Source organism: Antechinus flavipes, chromosome 4 (assembly GCF_016432865.1).
Source record: "Antechinus flavipes isolate AdamAnt ecotype Samford, QLD, Australia chromosome 4, AdamAnt_v2, whole genome shotgun sequence".
Lineage (NCBI taxonomy): Eukaryota > Metazoa > Chordata > Mammalia > Dasyuromorphia > Dasyuridae > Antechinus > Antechinus flavipes.
Window position 1 is genome coordinate 18,016,557 of NC_067401.1, and position 20,395 is coordinate 18,036,951.

At 49.6% G+C, this 20,395-nt stretch overlaps 1 protein-coding gene across 1 annotated transcript; it reads right to left on the reverse strand.

Moving 5' to 3' along the window:
- Nucleotides 1-1,403: 1,403 nt before the first annotated feature.
- RFC2 (replication factor C subunit 2) lies at nucleotides 1,404-16,953 on the reverse strand. The gene is made up of 11 exons (XM_051991952.1): nucleotides 16,794-16,953; nucleotides 15,498-15,567; nucleotides 14,683-14,724; nucleotides 14,004-14,110; nucleotides 12,119-12,220; nucleotides 11,306-11,406; nucleotides 3,614-3,771; nucleotides 3,469-3,534; nucleotides 2,682-2,762; nucleotides 2,320-2,433; nucleotides 1,404-1,780 (listed from the first exon to the last, which is right to left on the reverse strand). Exons 1-11 carry the CDS (start codon nucleotides 16,898-16,900, stop codon nucleotides 1,670-1,672), a joined length of 1,059 nt encoding a protein of 352 aa, XP_051847912.1. The 5' UTR covers nucleotides 16,901-16,953; the 3' UTR covers nucleotides 1,404-1,669.
- Nucleotides 16,954-20,395: the final 3,442 nt, after the last annotated feature.

Below are 20,395 nucleotides of genomic sequence, written 5' to 3' on the forward strand. Positions count from 1 at the left end.
TATGTGCCTTAATGTCCCCTCTCCCTCGAACTAAACTCTCACAAAAACCCCACACGTCTACATGGAGTGTCCGTCTGCATTTACCTCTACAGGCAGAGGGAAAAACAGCCCCGTTTTAGGGATGAACAACCTGCGGCTCACAAACCTTAAATGACTCCCCCTCTTGGATCCCAGAGCTAATAAAAGAACAGTGGCACCGGAGGACAAGTCTGGCGCCCTCTGGAGGTCAGCCCTGGGACGCCCGGCTTAGGGCTCCTTCCCAGGCTGGTCAGCTGGCCCAAATGTCCCTGAAGCCGGCCTCCGCCTCCCACCGGCCTCTGCCTCCCACCGGCCTCCGCCTCCCACCGGCCTCCGCCTCCCACCGGCCTCCACCTCCCACCAGTCTAGTCCCAAGGAGCATTTCGCAGCCCACACCCACTGGCCCCAGGCCCCTTGCCAAGGCTGCTGGCAGGGGTTCACCCACCAGGGGGCTCTATCTGAGGTCACCTCCGCCATGTCTGCAGCAACTTTTCAAGGAGAGGCCGGAGGACTTGTCCCGGATGTCAGGGTCCTCCAGGCCCTTGTTGCGGCCCGAGGCTCCTCTGGCCTCTGACCTCCTGCCTCTCTGAGGGGGCCAAGGAAGAGGCCAATGGCCTTCCTGGACGAGGCCCCGCAGTGTCCACACGTTTCCATGGGGGATAACACGCTGAGGGGCGTGGGAGAGGCTGAGGGAGGGGGTGCCCCCGGGCCCCCCAATTTCCAGGTTGTTTGTGGCCTGGGCTTCCTTCCTCCACTGACAAAGTCATCAGGCAAGATCAGCCTCCCTCGGCAGGTGAGCCAAGTGGGTCAGGAAGAGCGGAGGCCGAGGAGCACCCTGACCTTTCTTCACACTAAACAAGGCTGAACCCGAAGATTTTCCACCCGCGGCCATTTATTTTTAGGTCACCAAAACCTCAGAAAATGTTGACAATCAGGTCACCTTTAAGAGCGAATCCAATTGCTCATTATTTATAGAAAGGTATATATGCACAAAAGCAGGGACTGGCCCAGGGACCCCACCCCGGGGACTGCCCCCAGGGGTTCCCCCCTCACTCCACCATCCTGTCCTTGCAACCCAATTCAATAGGAAATAGTTTTAAAGCCCTAGAGGCCCGAATGCGAGGGTTTTTGTAGCAGAGCTCGACATCCTTCTCCCAGAGGGCCTGGCATTTCCCCGGGTAGGTAGGGACCCAGCAGCCCCTCCAGGCAAGGCCGGAGCCTCTGTGCTTCCGGAGGCCCCCCCTCCCAAGGGACCCGAAGACAGCTGAGAAAGCAGATGTAGGAAAAGGGCCCTCTCAGTCCAGGAGCTGGGTCCGGCCTGAGAACGAGGAGCTGGCGGCTCTCTAAACAGACTTCCTTAAACAAGGAGACATTTCTAATGACAAGATTCTCCAAATTCTGATATTTATTTTTGACATTCTAACAAGGCGGAGGGTGGGGGGGCCCAGCCTGTCCCAGCCGTCCCTTGTTAAAGGTCACCCCCCTTCGGGGCAAATGTCCGGTCCTTGTCTCATGGACAGCAAGAAGAGGCCCGGTTCCCACGGAGCGACCCTCCTAAGCCGGGCTTGGCCACTTGAGCCCGGGAGGAGGCGGCCCCGGCCCGGGGCAGAAGAGGGGGGCTGCCTGAAGCCCCCGTGCCGGCTCCCCGGATCTAGCTGGCTGCGGGCGCCAGCGTCTTGTGGCAGAGCTTGGCCAGCAGGCCGGCCATCTGCAGCAGGGAGTTCACCCCGTCCGCTATCTTCATGTGCGTGTAGCCGATCTCCTGAAAGACCAATCGCATTCAGCCTGGTCAGCGCCGGAGGGGAAGCCGTTAAGATGGCGGCTCTCCCGCTCCTTAGGTTCCAAAGCAGTTGGGGAAGTGAGACTTCTGGCCGGCTGTGCTCGGCTAGTTCCTGAAATGATCCCGGCAGGTGCCCGGGGCGAGACCCCAACCAGAATGGGGCCCTACAGGGAAAAGGGGCCCAGAACCCCAATCTGGGTCTTGGGTCACACACAACTTTTGGGGGGCCCAACCTCATTCATGAATCCCTGACTGATGAAAGGGGTCACAAGAACTAAGGTCCTGAAAAAGGAAGCAAACCAAGGGTAGATCTGGGCGGGCGGCTCTCGTTTCTCCACCGCCCGTGCCCCCCTCCCCCAGCTCTGCCCAGAGAAACGTCCAGTACCACGAGTTTTACAAACGCAGGTCGCACCATCCCAGCCTTCACCCCGAAGTGGGGGCAGGGAACGGAAGGAGGAGGAGCCGCTCCCCTGCCCTGCACGAGGGCCTGGGGCTGCCGGCGATTCCCACCCGGGACTGACCTTGATAAACTCCAGCTTCAGGTACTCGGGCATCTGGAAGGTTTTACACACGCGGAAAATGTTGCCAATGACATCTTCTGGGGAGTAGCCGAGACGCCAGAGGTGGGCCAGGATCTGGGCAGAGGAGAGACCGTTGGGGGCTTCCAAAGACAGGTGGGGAGGCGCCCTGGCTGCAGGAGGCCCCGCGGCCTGAGCCTGGCCCAGGAGTGCCCGAGCCCCTCTGTACAGGAGCCCCGCGGCCCAGCCTGGCAGCTCCCGAGCCCCAGCAGGCGGGCGTCACGCCACAGACGTTCAGGCTGCCCGCCCCCTCCCGGAGGCTCCTGCAGCTCCCCGACCCCGCGGGCATCTGGGGAGGGCCCCACCTTGTAGGCCTCGTCGATGTTGGCGCTCACGCAGTGCTGCAGCATCTCCTTCACCAGCAGGGGGTGGGGCTCGTCGCACACCTGAGAAGCAGAGCAGGCCGGGGAGGTTCAGGCTGGGGAGGTTCAGGCCGGCTGCCGGAGGCTCCCCAGCTGACCCCAAGGCACACGTGGCCACAGACACGACAAAGAGCTTTACACAGACCCGAGTGTGCCCTGGCCAGGCTCCGGGCTCACAGCCTGAGGGCCGGGTCCTGGGGGGCCGTAGACCCCCATTTTGCAGATGAGGAAGCTGAGCCCCAGGGAGGCTGACTTGTGTGCCCAAGGTCACCCGGCATGAAGCATGGTGACACCAGGAGGATAACCGAGACCCTGGGGAGCTGCCACCTCCATCCCCATCTCAGAGACTGAGCACGGATGGGGAGGGGGGTCCGAGCGAGGCTCTTGCTGGGGGGCTCTGTCCCCACAAGGGGAGGATGGGACTCAGATTGGGCCCAGAACCAGCCCACGAGTCAGAATGGGTTTTTTAAAATACATTTGGAACACAAGTTTTATTTGAGATGCACAAATCCCCTCTTCCCCCTCCCCCCCCCCCCAGCGAAGGGTTTCTCCGCTCCCCACATCCGTGAGAGTCAAAGGGGGAGGAGAGAATGGGGGGGCAGGGCAGGTTCTGGGCACTTCCACCATTCCGGAAGGGCGGCGAGCTTGGGCTGGAAGCTCCCACAGGACGTTTTCTGTGAAGGGCCCCGAGAAACATGAGCCCCGACCCCCCCCCCCCATCCCCCTTTACCTTGAACACGTTCTCACTGTTGATGAAGCCGAAGCCAGAATAGGTGGATTGTAAGTTGTTCAATGCCTGTGGGGGAAGGGAGGGGCCCGCTGAGAAGGTCACCGGAGATGGCAGTTCTCCCGGAGGACCCCCTCCCCCCACCTACCTGCCGCATGTCTCCCTGGGCCGTGAAGATGATGGCCTCCAGCCCGTCGTCGGTGTACTCCACCTTCTCCTTCTCGATGACCGCCATCAGCCTGGCCAGCACCTGGGCGTCGGTCAGCTTCGTGTACCGCAGGACAGCACAGCGCGACTGAATCGGCTCTAAGGAGGGGGGCGGGGGTCAGCGAGGGGCCCTGACTCTGCCCCTTCCCCTCGCCGGGCCCCATCAGCCCTCAGACACTGACCACTGAGCCACATGGAAGCCTCCCACAAGGCAAGTCTGGCTTCCCTTGAAAAGGGAAAGAGAATGTCCTGATCAAACCGGAATATCTAAAGATGACCACCTCGAGACTGAACTCCAGACCCCGTGGGCTCCCAGCAAAGCCATGGCCCCAAGTTCATCCTGTCCATCAGGGTCCCTCCCTCAAATCTGCTTGCAGGGAAATGGGCCTGCAATGGCTGCGAGGGCTGAGCCCCCTCCCAGCTCTACCTTGGGGGCCCCCAGACCCCAGACAGCAACAGTGACGGGCCCGGGGTCACACAGCTGGTGAGCGTCCAAGGGGGACCTGACCTATGCTTTCCTGGCCCTGGCTCAGCGTTCTTTATGTCCCTCTTCCCTCCCACCATCCCTGCCCGCCCCTTTGGGCAACTCCTTTGGAGAAAGACAGATTAAGCGTCTAGTCGGGGCAGAGACACCCCTGTCCAGCCACCTCTGCTTCACTCCTCGCGGACCCTTAGCCAGGCTCTCCCTGCTCATCCCCACTGCTGAAGGTCCCAGCACCTCTGTGGGGGACCTCCCCCTGAGACCTCCTTCCATCTCGGGGTGCGCGTGTTATATCACACTTTCTTTTGTTCAGTCAGTACAAATGCACCTTCTCTCCACCTGCTACTCATACCAATTCCTGCTTTGTCCACCTTCAGGATGGAGGAAGGAGCCGGGGAAAGGAAAGAGAGAATGAGGATTTGAAGTTCCTGCCCTGGGCCGGGTATGGGGCTAAGCCCCTTACAAGTAGGATTTCACTGAATTCTCCCAATCCCCATTTTATGGGTGAGGAAATGAGGATAACAGGGTGAAACGGCCTGCCTGGGGCCGCCCCAGGCAGGAGTGTCTGAAGCTGGAACTCCAGCCCCGGTGCTCCCCACTGCACGCCCGGCACTCTCAGAGGCCCTGCCTCCTGCCAGGAGGCGGGCACGGCCCCCACGTCTTTCACGTTGCTGTGTTTATGCTCATATTTTCGTTCTCTTGGTTCTGCCCCCTTCACTTCACACTGGCTTTTCTGACGGCGGCCCCTTCGTCATTTCTGGGAGCACGGCGGTATTCCAGCGCAATAACCCCACAACTTGTCTGATAGGCACCCCTCAATTCCCAGTACTTTGCCACCGCTTTAAAAGAGCGGCCATAAATATTTTTGTACAAGTGGGGTTCCCCCTCTTCCCCCTCCCCCCCCTTTTCTGTCTCTTTGGGTACTGACCTAGTTGCCAAAGGGCGTGCCCAGGTGCAGGATGCTCTGGGCCTATTTCCAAATTGTTCTTCAGAATGGCCACACCCCTTCCCAGCTCCACCAACGCCCTCCAACATGGGCCATTTTCCTTTTCTGTCCAATCAGCCAATCTGATGGGACCTCAGAAAAATATACATTTTTCTAATCAGTGATTCAGCGCATGTTTTCACTTAGCTAGCAATAGCTCGAATTTCATCCCTTGAAAAATTCCTGCTCATATCTTTTGACCTTTTATCAACTGGGGAATGGCTTTTTTTCTTGCAAAGCTAAATAAATTTCCTATATGTCTCAGAAATGGGAACCTTATCAGAGAAACTTACTACAAAAAGCTTTCCCCTCACCGGATTCTTTTCTTGAGATGAACGTTTTTTGTTTATATAAAAACTTTTAACTTCGTACATTTATTTTTATGTATACAAAATTATACATTCAACCTTCTGTGAACTACTCCGTCTCCTGTTTGGTTTTTTCCCTATTCCTAGATCTGACAGGTAATGGAAGAAATTACCATGACCTAATATGTTTATGATGTTGCCTTGAATGTCTAAATCACATATCCCTTCAGAACTTATCTCGGCGTACCGTGTGAGATGTCAATCTAGTTTCACAAGTTTTTGTGACTACTGACTTCTCCGACAAATGGGGATCTTTCGGCTTATCAAATACTAGGCTACCGTACTTTTTTGCTTTTATGTATCTAATCTGTTCTCCTGATCAATCTCTTCATTTCTGAGCTATTACCAAACTGTTCTGAGGATTACCGTTTTTGCAGTAGTTTGAGACTTGATATTGCCAGATCCTATTCCATCCCACTTTTCTCCCCCCATTATTTCCTTTGATATTGACTTTTTCTGCCCTCACATAATTTTTTTTTCTGGCTCTGTAATCCTTTGGTAGTTCGATTAATATGACATTGAATATATAAATTAAGGTATAGTTACTTTTGTTATATCGGCTTGGCCTATGCATGAACAATTATTATTTCTCTAATTATTGATCTAGATTTACTTGTGAAAAAGGAGTTTCATAGTTGTATTCATATAGATCCTAAGTGTGTCTTAGCAAAAAGTCAAATTATCTTATATCTTATTTATATATCTATATATGTATGTATATATAGCAAATATCTTATATTTTCTGTAAACAGAACTTCTCCCTTTCTTCCATTTGGATGCTATTAGTAATATGCAGAAATGCTAACGGTTTATGTGAGTTTATTTTCTGTCCTGCAACGCTGATGAGGTTCTTCATTAGTTCAATTAGAGAACTAAGGTTCTCTAAGTAAATTATCATACCACTGAAAAAAAGGGGTCATTTTAATTCTTTCTTGTCTATGCTTATTCTTTCAATCTCTTTTTGTTTTATCATTATAGCTAGCATTTCTAGTACGAATACCTTATTATATATTGTTATTTTAAATACAATTACTAATAAAGTACTAATGATGGACATAGTGATAATGGAAAACTTTGATTTACCCCTGATCTTATTGGAAAGGCATTTAATTTAGCCATATTATAGATATTGCTGGCACTTGGTTTTAGGTAGACACTACTTTTCCTATCAAGGAAGGATTCATTTATTCTTTTGCCTTCTAGTATTTTTAACTTTCTAGTAAAACATGAGTCGATACTGCATCATATTAAGAATCTTTTTCTCCACCTACTGATATAATCACATAATTTTTGTGTTCTTGTTATGAATATGATCTATTGTGTTTATAGCTTTCCTAATAATGAATCAGGGTACCTAGTTGGTAGGTACAGTGAATACAGCTCCAGAAAGATAAGTTTTCCTGAGTTCAAATAGGGCCTCAGACATTTAACTGCCTCTGTAACTCTGGGCAAGTCATTTAGCCCTGTCTCAGTTTCCTCATCTGTAAAATGAGCTGGAGAGGCAAATGGCAACCTCTTCCAGCATCTCTACCAAGAAAACCCCAAATGGGGTCACAGACAATTGGCAAGAAACTGAAAAATGAGTGACAACAATAAACCAACTCTGCATTTCTGGTATAAATCCAACCTCTCTGATCAGAGAGAATAACAAATGACTATGGTTCTCTTGCTAATATTTTATTTAAAATGTTTACATTCATATATATTAGGTAAAATAGTCTATAGTTTTCTTTTTCTATTTTGACTCTCCCTGGTTTAGGGATCAAGATCATAGTGTAAAATAGTTTATAGTTTTCTTTTTCTATTTTGACTCTCCCTGGTTTAGGATCATAGTTGTGTCTTAAGAGAAATTTAATAGGACTAGTTTTTCCTATTTTTTCAAACAGCTTTTGTAATATTTGGAATTAAGTGTGTTTTAAGTGTTTGCTAAAATTCACTTAGAAATCCACTTGATCTTAAAATGATCAGGGAGCTCACATAGGCTTGTTCAACTTCTGAGGTTGAATTAAGTTCTCTATTATTCTATTACAATGGCCATTTTACCCCTGGGAATCTACCTTCATGTATCTATTCACATGTCTCCCCTAGGAGAATGCAGTCTCCTTAAGGATGAAGAAAAATAGAAAAAAGCAGAAGTAATAGTCATGGGAATTAAGTGGCTGACTACCTGACTGGTAGCAAAAACTGCCAAGGAGTCAGACAAGAAATGACAAATCTGGCTTGGAGGCCAAAATAGAAACCCCAACTACAGCAGCTGCTGAAGCTTTCTCTTTGCCAAAAGTAAAGCAGTTGGCACTTTTTTAAAAACTTGCTTTAATTATAAAAGGAAATGGTATTTAACCTTTTCCCTAGATGGTGCCGAAGAGAAAGAAGGAAGCCCTCCAGAAAGAAGCCAAGTGCAAGGCCTTGAAGGTCATTAAGATACAAAAAGGAGATCCAAGTGCAAGGAGCTTGCATGCCATTGCGAAGGTACTCCCTAAGAAGTTTCCATGATACCATTACATTTCTGTTGAATGTTCACGCCACTATGGAGAAGGCCAAGGACAACCACGTCCTGGTCTTCACAGAGGGTCAAGGCCAATAAACATAGGGTCAAGCAGGCTGTGTGGCTGAAGGCCCCCCTGGAAGCAGCCAGATGGAAAGAAGGTCTCCCCGTGTCTGACTCACTGCAAGCTTTGGATGCTTCTCAGAGCTGGAATCACTGAGCTGTATATAGCCCACTACCCTATTTGTACATTAGGCAATAAAAGTCTTCCCCCAAAGAAAAAGGGGGTGTGGGTGGGGGCGGCTGACTCCAACCAAGAAAGAGGACCTGTTTATTAAGGGACATAACGAACATTTTGAGATGACCAATCCACCTAGAATTTGATAGAAAAGGAAAGTCTTTCAGGCAAGCTAAACTTGGGAAATGGATTTTGAAAGACTTCAAGAAAGGACAGGAAGGATTCCATGGACTAAAATGCTAAAGGAGAAGGACGGGAAACTCTCAAGAAGGAAATTCAGAGTTGCAAACAGATAAAACTCCATGAAGAAAGAAAGGGGGATGTCTGTGGCCATGGACAGGGTCCACATTGAGGGATAAAAGTCTGGAGCAGGAAGAGGAATGGAGAATGAGCACGAGAGAAGAACGATTCTGCAAAAATATTGCACAAGGCAATATTGGAGAACTGCTTGCTGGACATGAGGGTGGGGGGGAAGCTCTGAGGTGCAGGTTGGGCAGCCTCTGAAGCCCCTTCAACCCTCAGTCTCCACTTGTTCAGGAAAGATTTCTCTCTTCATGGCAGCCCAATCACTCTCCTCTCATCTCCTGGAGCAATTACTGCCTAAACCACTGACCCAGATTGAGATTTTCTGCTTGCTTGGGTCTGGAGGACTCATGGGAACGACAATCATCTGCCTTTCCCTCCCCCTCCCTAACTTCCAGTTCTGGGCCCGTAAATCAAATCAAAGTTGTCACGACCATGTTGGAGAGCGTGTCAATCTACTCCCCTTCGGCTCCCTCCACCATCCCTCTAACTCTCCAAACCAATATATCATCTCCGACCACCGGTTCCTCTAAATGTTGTTTCTCCCTAGCAAAGGAGATACAAGAAGTTTGGCAAGTGGCTGTGGGAATTATGCTTAATAACTCTATTATCCTACTGAAATATTCTCAAAGTAGTAATATTATTTTTCTTAAAAACTGCATTTTGGAGACACAATTATGAGGGGAGGGTCAAGATGGGGAAAAAGGAAGTGTTTTACCCTCCTGAATTTTCAAAAAGGCAGTGAAGGAATAATTTGTAATGATTGAAGTCGAATGAAGACGCAAAATCCTTCTTATTGTGAGCTGAAAACAAATCAAAGACAATGAACCAGTGAAGCTGAACTTCCACATCAACCAGAAACTCCAAACAGATTTTGAGCCAGAACATTAAATAATGTCCTATGGAGCAAATCCCAATCTTCCCAACCCGGCTCCCAAGGTGCTAATTCCCTTCATGATGATCTATCTCCAGGAATCAGGATTCCCCGTCCTGTTCCCAACTGGAGCCAAAGCTAGACACAAAAGTAGACTGGAGATGGAGCAGAATATCGGGGCATTGCTTTAAAAAAATTATCTCACTTGACCTTGGTTTCCTCATCTATAAAATGGAGAAGGAAATGGCAAAGCCCTCCAGCACCCTACTGAGAAAACCCCACATGGGGTCACGAAGAGTAAACCAAGACCGAAACAACTCAATAACCAAAAATTATTAGATATAGTCATTCACTCAATCGTCTACACTATCGTTTCTCTGGATAAGACTTGTGGGTCTAATTATTTGTTCCTCTGAAAAAAAGCAACCACAGGTCACAGATTCCGCCTTTACAGGTTCTGAGCAGCCTGATGTCCCCATCTGAGCTCCGAGTGCGGTGGTCAGAGCACTGGGCCTGGAATTAGGAAGACCTGACACTGTCCAGCTATGTTTTGGCTCATTTTTTAAAATGGGTTTGATGACAGCACCTCCTTTCCAGGTAACAAGACACTCCTGGAAAGCATTTAGCCAACATTACTCTAGAACACTCTAGCTCCTGCTATGACTAGAATGAGGATGATGCTGTCATGTCTTCAGCCTGGCACATACTCCGTGCAGACGTGTCCACTTCTCTCCAAAGCTAGAAGGCCGGCCCACGGCCTCTCCCCCTGGGTCTCTCCCCAGCCCTGAGCAGGACGCCCGGCACACAACGAACACTGAGTGAGCCTTTGTTGGATGTAAAAACGAAGGCGTGAAATCGCCAACGACACCGCGTGGCAGACGCCGAGCATTACTGGGAGCCCCCGCGGAGAAAAGAGCGGCAAACGTTCGACCGCGAGCATTCTCTGAGCTTCCAGCTCCAGCGTACAAGGAGATCTTGCCTCAGGCTGAGCACAAGCTAGTGACTTTACTGATATATTTTGTGTATATGTTATTTATATAATATAAGTATATATTACATAAATTATATAAATATATATAAATGCAAATATATAAAAATTATATATATGTAATATATATTCACATATATTCATATATATGAAATCTAAGGAAGCCCAAGATTCTTCCCAAGAAAACAGTGCTCCCCACCCTTTGTGGCCATGGCCACAGGAGCGTGACTGAAATTCCCAGAGTAAAATAATCAGCCTGTAAGCAACCTGGTCATGAGCCAATCCCTAGCAAATCTTGAATCTCTTCAGAATTTTGCACTTGTCATACTCTGGTAGACAGCAATAGAGAGGACCAGAGAATGCCACACAACAGAAAAGCCTGGGTTTTTTTTGGCCAAGTCACATTTCTCTGCAGTTTCAAAAAAAAACCACTTAACAGCTACTGAGCCCATGAGGCAGCGGACTAGGCTGGCAGATGGCACAGGGACAGGGGGCTGTGCTGGCGAGGGCCACTCCTGGGGGTTTCCCATCCATGATGGCCTTGGGTACATGTACACAGCCACTAACAAGAGGAGGCGAATATGTGAAATGTGGGCGGCGTGGGCCAGAGGAGCCCAGGAAGAAAGATGCTTGGGGCCGAGGTGGAATTAGAGGCAGAAGTCCAGGAGATGGGCCTGAGATGGGCTGAGGAGGGAGCAGGGTGGACAAGGCTATGCAGGCAAGAACAGCTGAGAGAGAAGGGAGGCAAGACAGAGAGTCTCCAGGAGGAGCCAGGTACGATGGACCAGAGGATCAGGAAGACCAGCTTCAGACATTTACCAGCAGGGAATCCTCCTGCCTCAGCTTCCTCGATTGTCAGGGGTAAAGCCGTGGGGGCCACAGAAGGAGGCAGCTCCCTAGCCCGTCCTCACCTATGATTTTATCCGAGGCGTTGCAGGCGAGGGCAAAGCGGGTTGTTTTGGAATAGATCTCCATCGTCCTCCTCAGGGCCTGCTGTGCTCCATCAGTCATGCTGGGAGGGAGAACGGGCTCAGCTTGGTCATTGGGCATCGGGAATAAAGAGGCCATGGCCTGTGCCCCTTCCTGACCCTGCCATGGGCGGCAGAGACCCCAGACCCGAGCCACTGTGAGCACGGCCTCCCCTGGGAACTGGGGCAGAGGGCCCAGGCCCGAGCTGCTCTGAGCATGGTCATTCCTCAGTCCTTCCTCCAACTCCTCCAACAGATACAACTCTGGAGCTGCCTACTGGAGGCCCAGCTGTGCAAAGCAGGGGGCTGCCCTCTGTCCCCAGAAATCTTGGGGTCGGCCGGCACGTGGCCGATCACGCTCACCCACGAGCACATAAAGCCTCATTTAGATTTCATCAGGCCGAGGCAGCCGGCACACTCACACATGAACCCATAAAAATATTCATGAGTCATCGAACAAATGACTGCTGCATCAATCAAGAATAAGGGTTGGGGGAGCTGGGAGGCCCCGAGTTCAAGCCCGACCTCAAATACCTGACCTGGCTTGGTGGTCCTGGGCAAGTCACTTAACAAGACCACCTCACATAAATGAACAAAGAATAAGGGCTGAGGGTTTAAGGCCCAGGTTCTGCTAAATTGATCTCCAACAATGTGGGAAACAAATTCTCCCCTTCCCCTTCCCTCCTCCATCCTAGGGCAGAGGCTGGTTTCCGGCCCCCCATTTTAGACACACAAGACACATAGCTTCTGGCCCACCTGTCTGCTTCGTCGAGGATGATGATCTTGTGCCGGCCTTTGGGGAGGGTGACCTTCTGCTGGGCAAACATCTTGATCTTATTCCTCACCACGTCTATGCCCCTGGAATGACAAATTGTCCGTCCTTCCTAAACCAATCCATGGCGAGCCCCAACGCCATCGGGAGCAGAAACGCCCGACCTGGGAGGACGGTTCCCAAAGTGTTTCCTCCACCAACCTCCCAAGCTGGGCCTGGCCCCCATAAGGAGGGAGGCTGGGCAGCAGCAAGGCTGGCGCTCCTGAGCCTGGCCTCCAAATCCCATGTTCTTGCCTCAACGCCCCTCCCTCAGCTTTCCGAACCCAAGGAAGAGAGATTTAACCCAAGCAAGAGATTTATGCGTGTTTCTAGAAAGGAGCCACTTTAATCTATAACCCAGAATAATGGCCTGTCCCAGATTCAAAATCAGAAGGAAAAGGTCAGAGGTCCTCCTGGTTAGGGATCAGGAGACCCTTCATTAGTTAATTAAGTGGGTGGGAGTAAATATGGAGGGGATTCTCATCACAGGCTCTATGAACTCATTTTTAAAACTATTTTGACAACTGTTATTTCAATATAATTAGTTTCTTTTGTAATCCTATGGACTTGGTGCATTCAAAAACACGACTGAGAAGGGTCCGGAGGCTTCAGCCACACTGTCAAAGAGGTGCAGGACACAAATGAGGTGGAAACCCCCTGTTCTGGGGGACCCCAGGGGTCCTTCCAACTCCAAATGCCACCATGATTGAGGAAAGAACTTAGAACATGTGTACACTATTCCAAGCACATATACCAATGGTGCTTAAGGAACAAAGGTGCTTTGGGCAGGAGGACATGGGGGGACTCTTGGAGGGGTGGGGAAAACATAAGAGAACGGGGATAGGGGAAAAATAAGATGGGAGGGAAAATCATAAGAGTCATTATAAGTGAATGTGAATGGGACAGCAGCTCTTTGGATGCTAGCAAAGAGTTGGAAATAAGGGGACGCCCGTCAACCGGGGGACGGCTGAACAAGTTGTGATGTACAACAAGTTGTGATGTACGACTGTGACGGAATACCGTTGTGCCGTAAGAAATGATGAGTCAAAGACCTTAGAAAGGCACGGAAAGATTTGCGTGAAACAAAGAGTAAAGTGAGCAGAACCAAGACAACATTGTATGTGGTAACAATATTGTCTTAAGAACGACTTTTGACAACTGAGTCATTTTGATTATTATAAACAAATTAAAAATAAAGGTAAGTTCTATGCACCCAGAGGAAAAACTGCTAAGTAGATGTAGGTACAGAGTGATTTTATATATATGTATCTTTCGGTGTCTAAATATCATCTCTAGGGGGGGAAGGAGAGGAGAAAAGAAAAGGAGGAAAAAAGAAATTTATACAATTACTTTGTTGTATTGCTGGAGGGAATAACAAGTAATCGATTCGCAATTTCATGCAGAATCATCTTTTTTATTGTATTTTGTTATGGAGATGCTTGTTGTGTTCTGTGAAATGAAAATGAACTTGTCAGCAATAACGACAAACTCTAGTCTGGGTTCCATAGGCCACATTTTACAATTCTTGACTTTTATTAATTCCTATGAAGTAGGGGCAGCTAGATGGCACAGTGGATAGAGTGCCGGGCCTGAAGTCAGGACATGAGTTCAAATCCTTAATATTTCCTAGCTGTGTGACCCTGGGCAAATCACTTAACCTCAACTGCCTCAGCGAAAAAAAAAAATGTAATTTCTATGAAGTAATAGAGAGGCAAGTACCCCCCAAAATGGGGGGGGGGGAGGAATGCAAGTAAGTGATGTTTCAAGTCCAAGAGCAAAGAAAGTGCCAACTTCTAATGCTCCTAGTGCTGCCGAGGGGCCGGGACCCACCTGTCGTTGGAAGCATTCAGCTCCAGAACAGCGTCCTTCAGGGAAGGACCCAGCAAGGCCCTGGCCAAGCACAGAATGCTGGTTGTTTTACCAGTTCCTGGAGGACCCTAAAAACAGACTCTCCCATGAGCACTTTAAGGCATTAGAAGGAAATCAGCCCTTCCCTCCGTCCCTCCTGAAGGCCATCCCAGAGGTCACTTATATGCCCACTGGACATATTGCAATGCAACCTGGGCAGGAAGTACTGCAGGACCTCCTATTCCCACTTTCCAGATGAGGAAACTGAGGTTCAGGGCAGTGACATACATACCCCTGCCTGCGTCTCTCTCTGAGGGGTCACGTTGGTGATCCCATGAGGTTCTTTCCACACTCCTGAAACAATCTCCCTCCCTCCTAGGCTTAGTGCCAACCCCACTTTCTGCCAGAAGCCTCCCAGCCCCCCCACCTCCAGTCTTCAGAGCTCCCCTTGGATCATCACACCCTCCCCACACTTACTCCCACACTGTCTCCAACCCTACATTTCCTGAACATAGCCCTAGATTTGCCCATCTTTGATTTCCCAGGGCTTAGCTAGTACCCAGCAAGTGCTTAATAAATGCCCATGGACTCACATTGGGCCTTCTTGGCTTCTTTATTTCTAGGAAAATAAAACTGAAGAAGCCCAAAAGTAGGTACTTACAGATATGATAATATTGGGCACGTTTCCTTCTCTTGCAAAGACCTAGGGGAAAAAGCAGAATTAGCCAATTAAGGGGCAGGCTGAGAATCAGGGGCTGAGCACGTCCCACCCATCCTAAGTACCCCAGAGCACCGAGTCAGGATTCCTGACTGGCACACAGGAGGCAGCTTAATAAATGCTCAGGGATCGGGGGAGATGCAATCCCAATCAAATAGGAAGAGAGGCAGCCATAGACCATGATAGAACTCTCTGGTTACATGGAACTGAAAAGTTTCTGCACAGACAACGTCAATGCAGCTAAAATAAGAAAGAAAGTAAATGAATGGGAAGAAAAAAAATGTATACAAGATAAATGAGTAATTCCAAATGTATGTTAACAAAAAAAAAGTCATGATAAAAATTATTAGTAAAAATAAAGGGCTGCTGACTAGACTTGGTCTTGTCTTTGGATCTCCAGCACCCGGCATTGTATTTGATAGACAGTAGGTGCCTAAAAAATGCTCTTGTGGCAAAGAACTGGTGGTGGGATTACTATGGTGCTATAAGAAATGACGAGCAGGATGCTCTCAGAACTATCTGGGAGGAATGACGCGAACAGATAAAAGGTGAAGCGAGCAGAACCGGGAGGGCGTCGTACACAGTAAGCGCAATATGGAAACGGAACGGGATGGAAACTTCTGGGTGACTTCTGTGCAGGGTTCTTGGCAAACTCTCTGAGAGCTCTCTCAGAAGGCGAGGGCCAAGTGTCAGCCACTCTCCCTGCCCGTCCTGCCGGGAAATTGAGAGCCCAGCCCCGAGACCTTCGTGTGCCTCACCTCCAAGCGGCTCACGGTATCCTCATTCCCCACTATTTCAGTCAGTTTCATCGGCCTGTACTTTTCAACCCTATTCAAGAAAAAAACATCACTTTAAAATCACTGCATAACCCAGAGAGGATTGTGGGGGCTGAGTGCGGATCACAACCTATTCTCACTTTTTTGTCATTTGCTTGCTTTTAGTTTTCTCATTTATCCCCTTTTGATTTGATTTTTCTTATGCAGCATAATTGTGGAAATACGTATACAAGAGTTACCCGTGTTTAACAAATATCGGATTACTTGACATCTACAGGAGGAAGAGAAGAACTTTTAGAATGGTTTTGTGGGGGTGAATGTTGAACACTATTTTATCCATGTTTGGAAAATTAAAAAGCTTTAAAATAAAAATTCACTTTAAAAATTTGAAAAAAAATTAAATACATCACTGTATATTGTCACGTTCTCACTCATAAGCTCAGAGACCTCTGAGGTCATCTGCCCAACTCCCCAATTTACAGATGAGGTAACTGAGGTCCAGGAAGCTCCAAGATCACACAAAGGCATTTGAACCCGGGTCTTCTGACTCCGGGACCGCGTCCTAAGCAAGCAAAGGGTTTGTTGGGATGGGATTCGAGATCTGACATCTCCGTCCGTAACAACAGCGTCTCCAAGTCTTACTGAGGACGGGACCCCTGCTTGACTCAGTTTGCTCATTTGTAAAATGGGGACAATGGTGAGACAACCCTCCCGGCGCTGTCATAGTGAGGATCAAACTGCCATGTGCTGAGCACAGCGACCGGCACACAGTAGGCGTTAACTATTAATCAATATTCATTAAACACCTACTATGTGCCTGGCGCTGTACTAAGCTCAGGAGATAAAAAAACAGGCAAAAGAAGCCTGCCCTCAAGGAGCTTCCAGCACTAGAAGGAAACAGCTTGCAACCAGTACCAAGATAGGCGCTGGAGAAACAGGAAATGAAGTTGTGGGGGTGGGCGGGCCTAACCTCCTGCGTAAGGAACCCACGCCGAAGCCTTTCCTGCGGCCTCAGTTTCCTCGCCTGTACAATGGGCTGCATCGGCCCACCTCCCACCCTACAAACCCCCGTCTTCCTCAGGGCGGCCCCCAGGAAGTCTGTCCCGACTGCCCCTCCCCATGTTTTGGTAATACTGAACGTCCCGGACGGGCGCACGGGGATCGCAGTGAGCCCCCGGCCCAGAGCTGTGCATACAAGGGACGCTTAATCAACGCGTGTTTGTAGATTGACTGCAGGACGCTAGTCCTCCCCGCCCCTCGGCCCCGGGCCCCGCTCACCAGGGCAGCTCGTAGTGAGTCCCGGGGGCCTTGCCGGGAGCGGAGGCCGGGGCCGAGCCCGAGGCCGGGGCCGGGGCCGGGGCAGTTCCATTCTCCTCCACTTCCATTGTCACCACAACACCTTCCCGCCACCGGCCCCGGCCGACGTAGTGACGCCACCAGTCACGCTCCGCCTACTCCCGGACGCCGCGACGTGCGCGGCCGAGCCGCAGGCCCCGCCCCCTTGCGCCTGCGCACTGGAGAACGGAGGGAGAGGAAGGGGAGGGAGGGAAGAAAGAGAGAGGAAATTGAAAGAGGGAAATAGATCAGGATGTTGCTAAGGAGATGCGCGCGCGCGCGCGCGCGCGCGCGTGTGTGTGTGTGTGTGTGTGTGTGTGTGTGTGTGTGTGTGTGTGTGTGTGTGTGTGTAAAAAGGTATGTATCAGTTCATTGTTGGTTCAGTTTGCTAAACTGCTTTTTAAATTTTTTTAATCTTTGTTATAAGGGCTGTTGCTGCAGCGACATGATATATACATGGAGGGAAATTAAGGTGATTCAAAAAACAAAAACCGTTTCCCCCCCAAAAAAAATTTTTTTTTAGATCACACACACACATACACACTCTCACACTCATACATACATACCCATACACACTCACACTCACACACACACATACACACATTCTCTTACACACTCACACTCACACACATACTCTCATACACATATACTCACACATTCTCACACACTCATACACACACATTCTCTCATACACACACACTCTCACACTCACATACACACACACATACTCTCATACACATACACTCACACATACACATTCTCTCATACACTCACACTCACATACACACACACATTCTCTCATACACTCACACACACACTCACACACACATTCTCTCATACACTCACACACACACTCACACACACATACTCTCATACACATACAGTCACACATACACACACACTCACACATACACACACACATACTCTCATACACATACACACTCTCACACTCATACATACATACCCATACACACTCACACTCACACATACACACACACATTCTCTCTTACACACACACTCACACTCACACACACATACTCTCATACACACACACTCACTCACACACGTACTCTCATACACACACACTCTCACACTCACACACACTCACATATACTCTCATACACACACACTCTCACACTCACACACACTCACACATACTCTCATACACACACACTCTCACACACACACACACTCACACATACTCTCATACACACACACTCTCACACTCACACATACACACACACATTCTCTCTTACACACACACTCTCACACTCACACACACATACTCTCATACACACACACACACACATACACACACATTCTCTCTTACACACACACACTCACACACGTACTCTCATACACACACACTCTCACACTCACACACACTCACACATACTCTCATACACACACACTCTCACACTCACACACACCACACATACTCTCATACACACACACTCTCACACTCACACATACTCTCATACACACACACACTCACACACACACACATACACACATACTCTCACACACACACACTCACACACACTCTCATACACACACACTCACACACACATACTCTCATACACACACACTCTCACACTCACACACACTCACATATACTCTCATACACACACACTCTCACACTCACACACACTCACACATACTCTCATACACACACACACACACACACGTACTCTCATACACACACACTCTCACACTCACACACACTCACACATACTCTCATACACACACACACACTCACACACGTACTCTCATACACACACACTCTCACACTCACACACACTCACATATACTCTCATACACACACACTCTCACACACACACACACTCACACATACTCTCATACACACACACTCTCACACTCACACATACTCTCATACACACACACTCACACACACACATACTCTCACACACACACACTCACACACACTCTCATACACACACACTCACACACACGTACTCTCATACACACACACTCTCACACTCACACATACTCTCATACACACACACACTCACACACACACATACTCTCACACACACACACACACACACACTCTCATACACACACACTCACACACACGTACTCTCATACACACACACTCTCACACTCACACACACTCACATATACTCTCATACACACACACTCTCACACTCACACACACTCACACATACTCTCATACACACACACACTCACACACACGTACTCTCATACACACACACTCTCACACTCACACACACTCACACATACTCTCATACACACACACTCTCACACTCACACATACTCTCATACACACACACTCACACACACACATACTCTCATACACACACACACTCTCACACACACACACTCACACATTCTCTCATACACACACACTCACACTCACACACACACTCTCATACACACACACTCACACATACACACACACACTCACACATACACTCTCACACTCACACACACACATTCTCTCATACACACACACTCACACTCACACAGCCTGTGCATTTATCTGCCCTCCCTTTCTGTCTTCTGTCTTTTCTTAGTAAAGAAGCTTTTTTTTGGGGGGGGGAGGGGGATCACTTCCTCTAGGCCTGGTGCGAAGCCCTAGGAGTACAAACAAAGTACAAAACAAACAAACAGAATAATGCCTTGCAGAGTTCCTGCCATGTGCATGGGCAGAGTAAATGGTGCCATCTCAGAGGGAGGGAAAGCCTTCCCCGCCCGCCTGGGCACATTTGTCCTGACGTCGGCCGCAGTATTCTGCCACCTTTGAGCAGAGAAAGCCTGGCCGGGAGCATCTTCCCCGGGGAGAGCCGAAGGTCATGTGGGAATCTCGGCCCCTGGCCGGTGGGACCCCAAATGAGGGAAAGACCCTCAGCCGGAAGGAACCTTGGAAATCAGTTACTCCAGCTGCCCATTTCACAGATGAGGAAATGAGGTCCTGAGAGAGGAAAGGACTTTTCCTGCCTTTGCCTGAGCCTGGTTGGACAAACCACTACAGGTCGGTGTATTTCGTCCTGCTCGTCTCCTCGGTGAGGTGACTGAGTTTTCTGTACCCAGGGTTTGCCACGTGTTCTTGGAGGTGCTCTGGGTCCCCCGGTTGTGGGACTGTGGTACCCAGGTAGGGCGCCGGTGAAGCCCAGGGCAAGCCGGCCTTTCACAGGAAGCCTCCCTGCCCGGTGCTCGCGCCTCCAGTCTCTCCTTGTTCGCTGTTTATCCTGACAGAGCAAAGCCGCCGGTCCCTGTGTCGTCTCCGCACCGTGGGGAAGGCCACCGGAGCGCCCGGTCTGGAGTCGAAGCTGCTTTCTATCCCTCTGAGATGCTTCGGGCCAGCAGCTCCTTGCACGACCTCCGAGGTCGGGTCTGAGGACACACGACAGACACTCCCGGCCTGGGCAGGCCACTTCCCCTGCTTCCCTCAGTTTCCTCATCTGTCAATGAGCAGGAGAAGGACTGGCCAAACCCTCCAGTTCTCTGCCAAGAAACCCCCAAATGGGATCACGAAGAGTTGGAAGCAACAGCAAATTAAA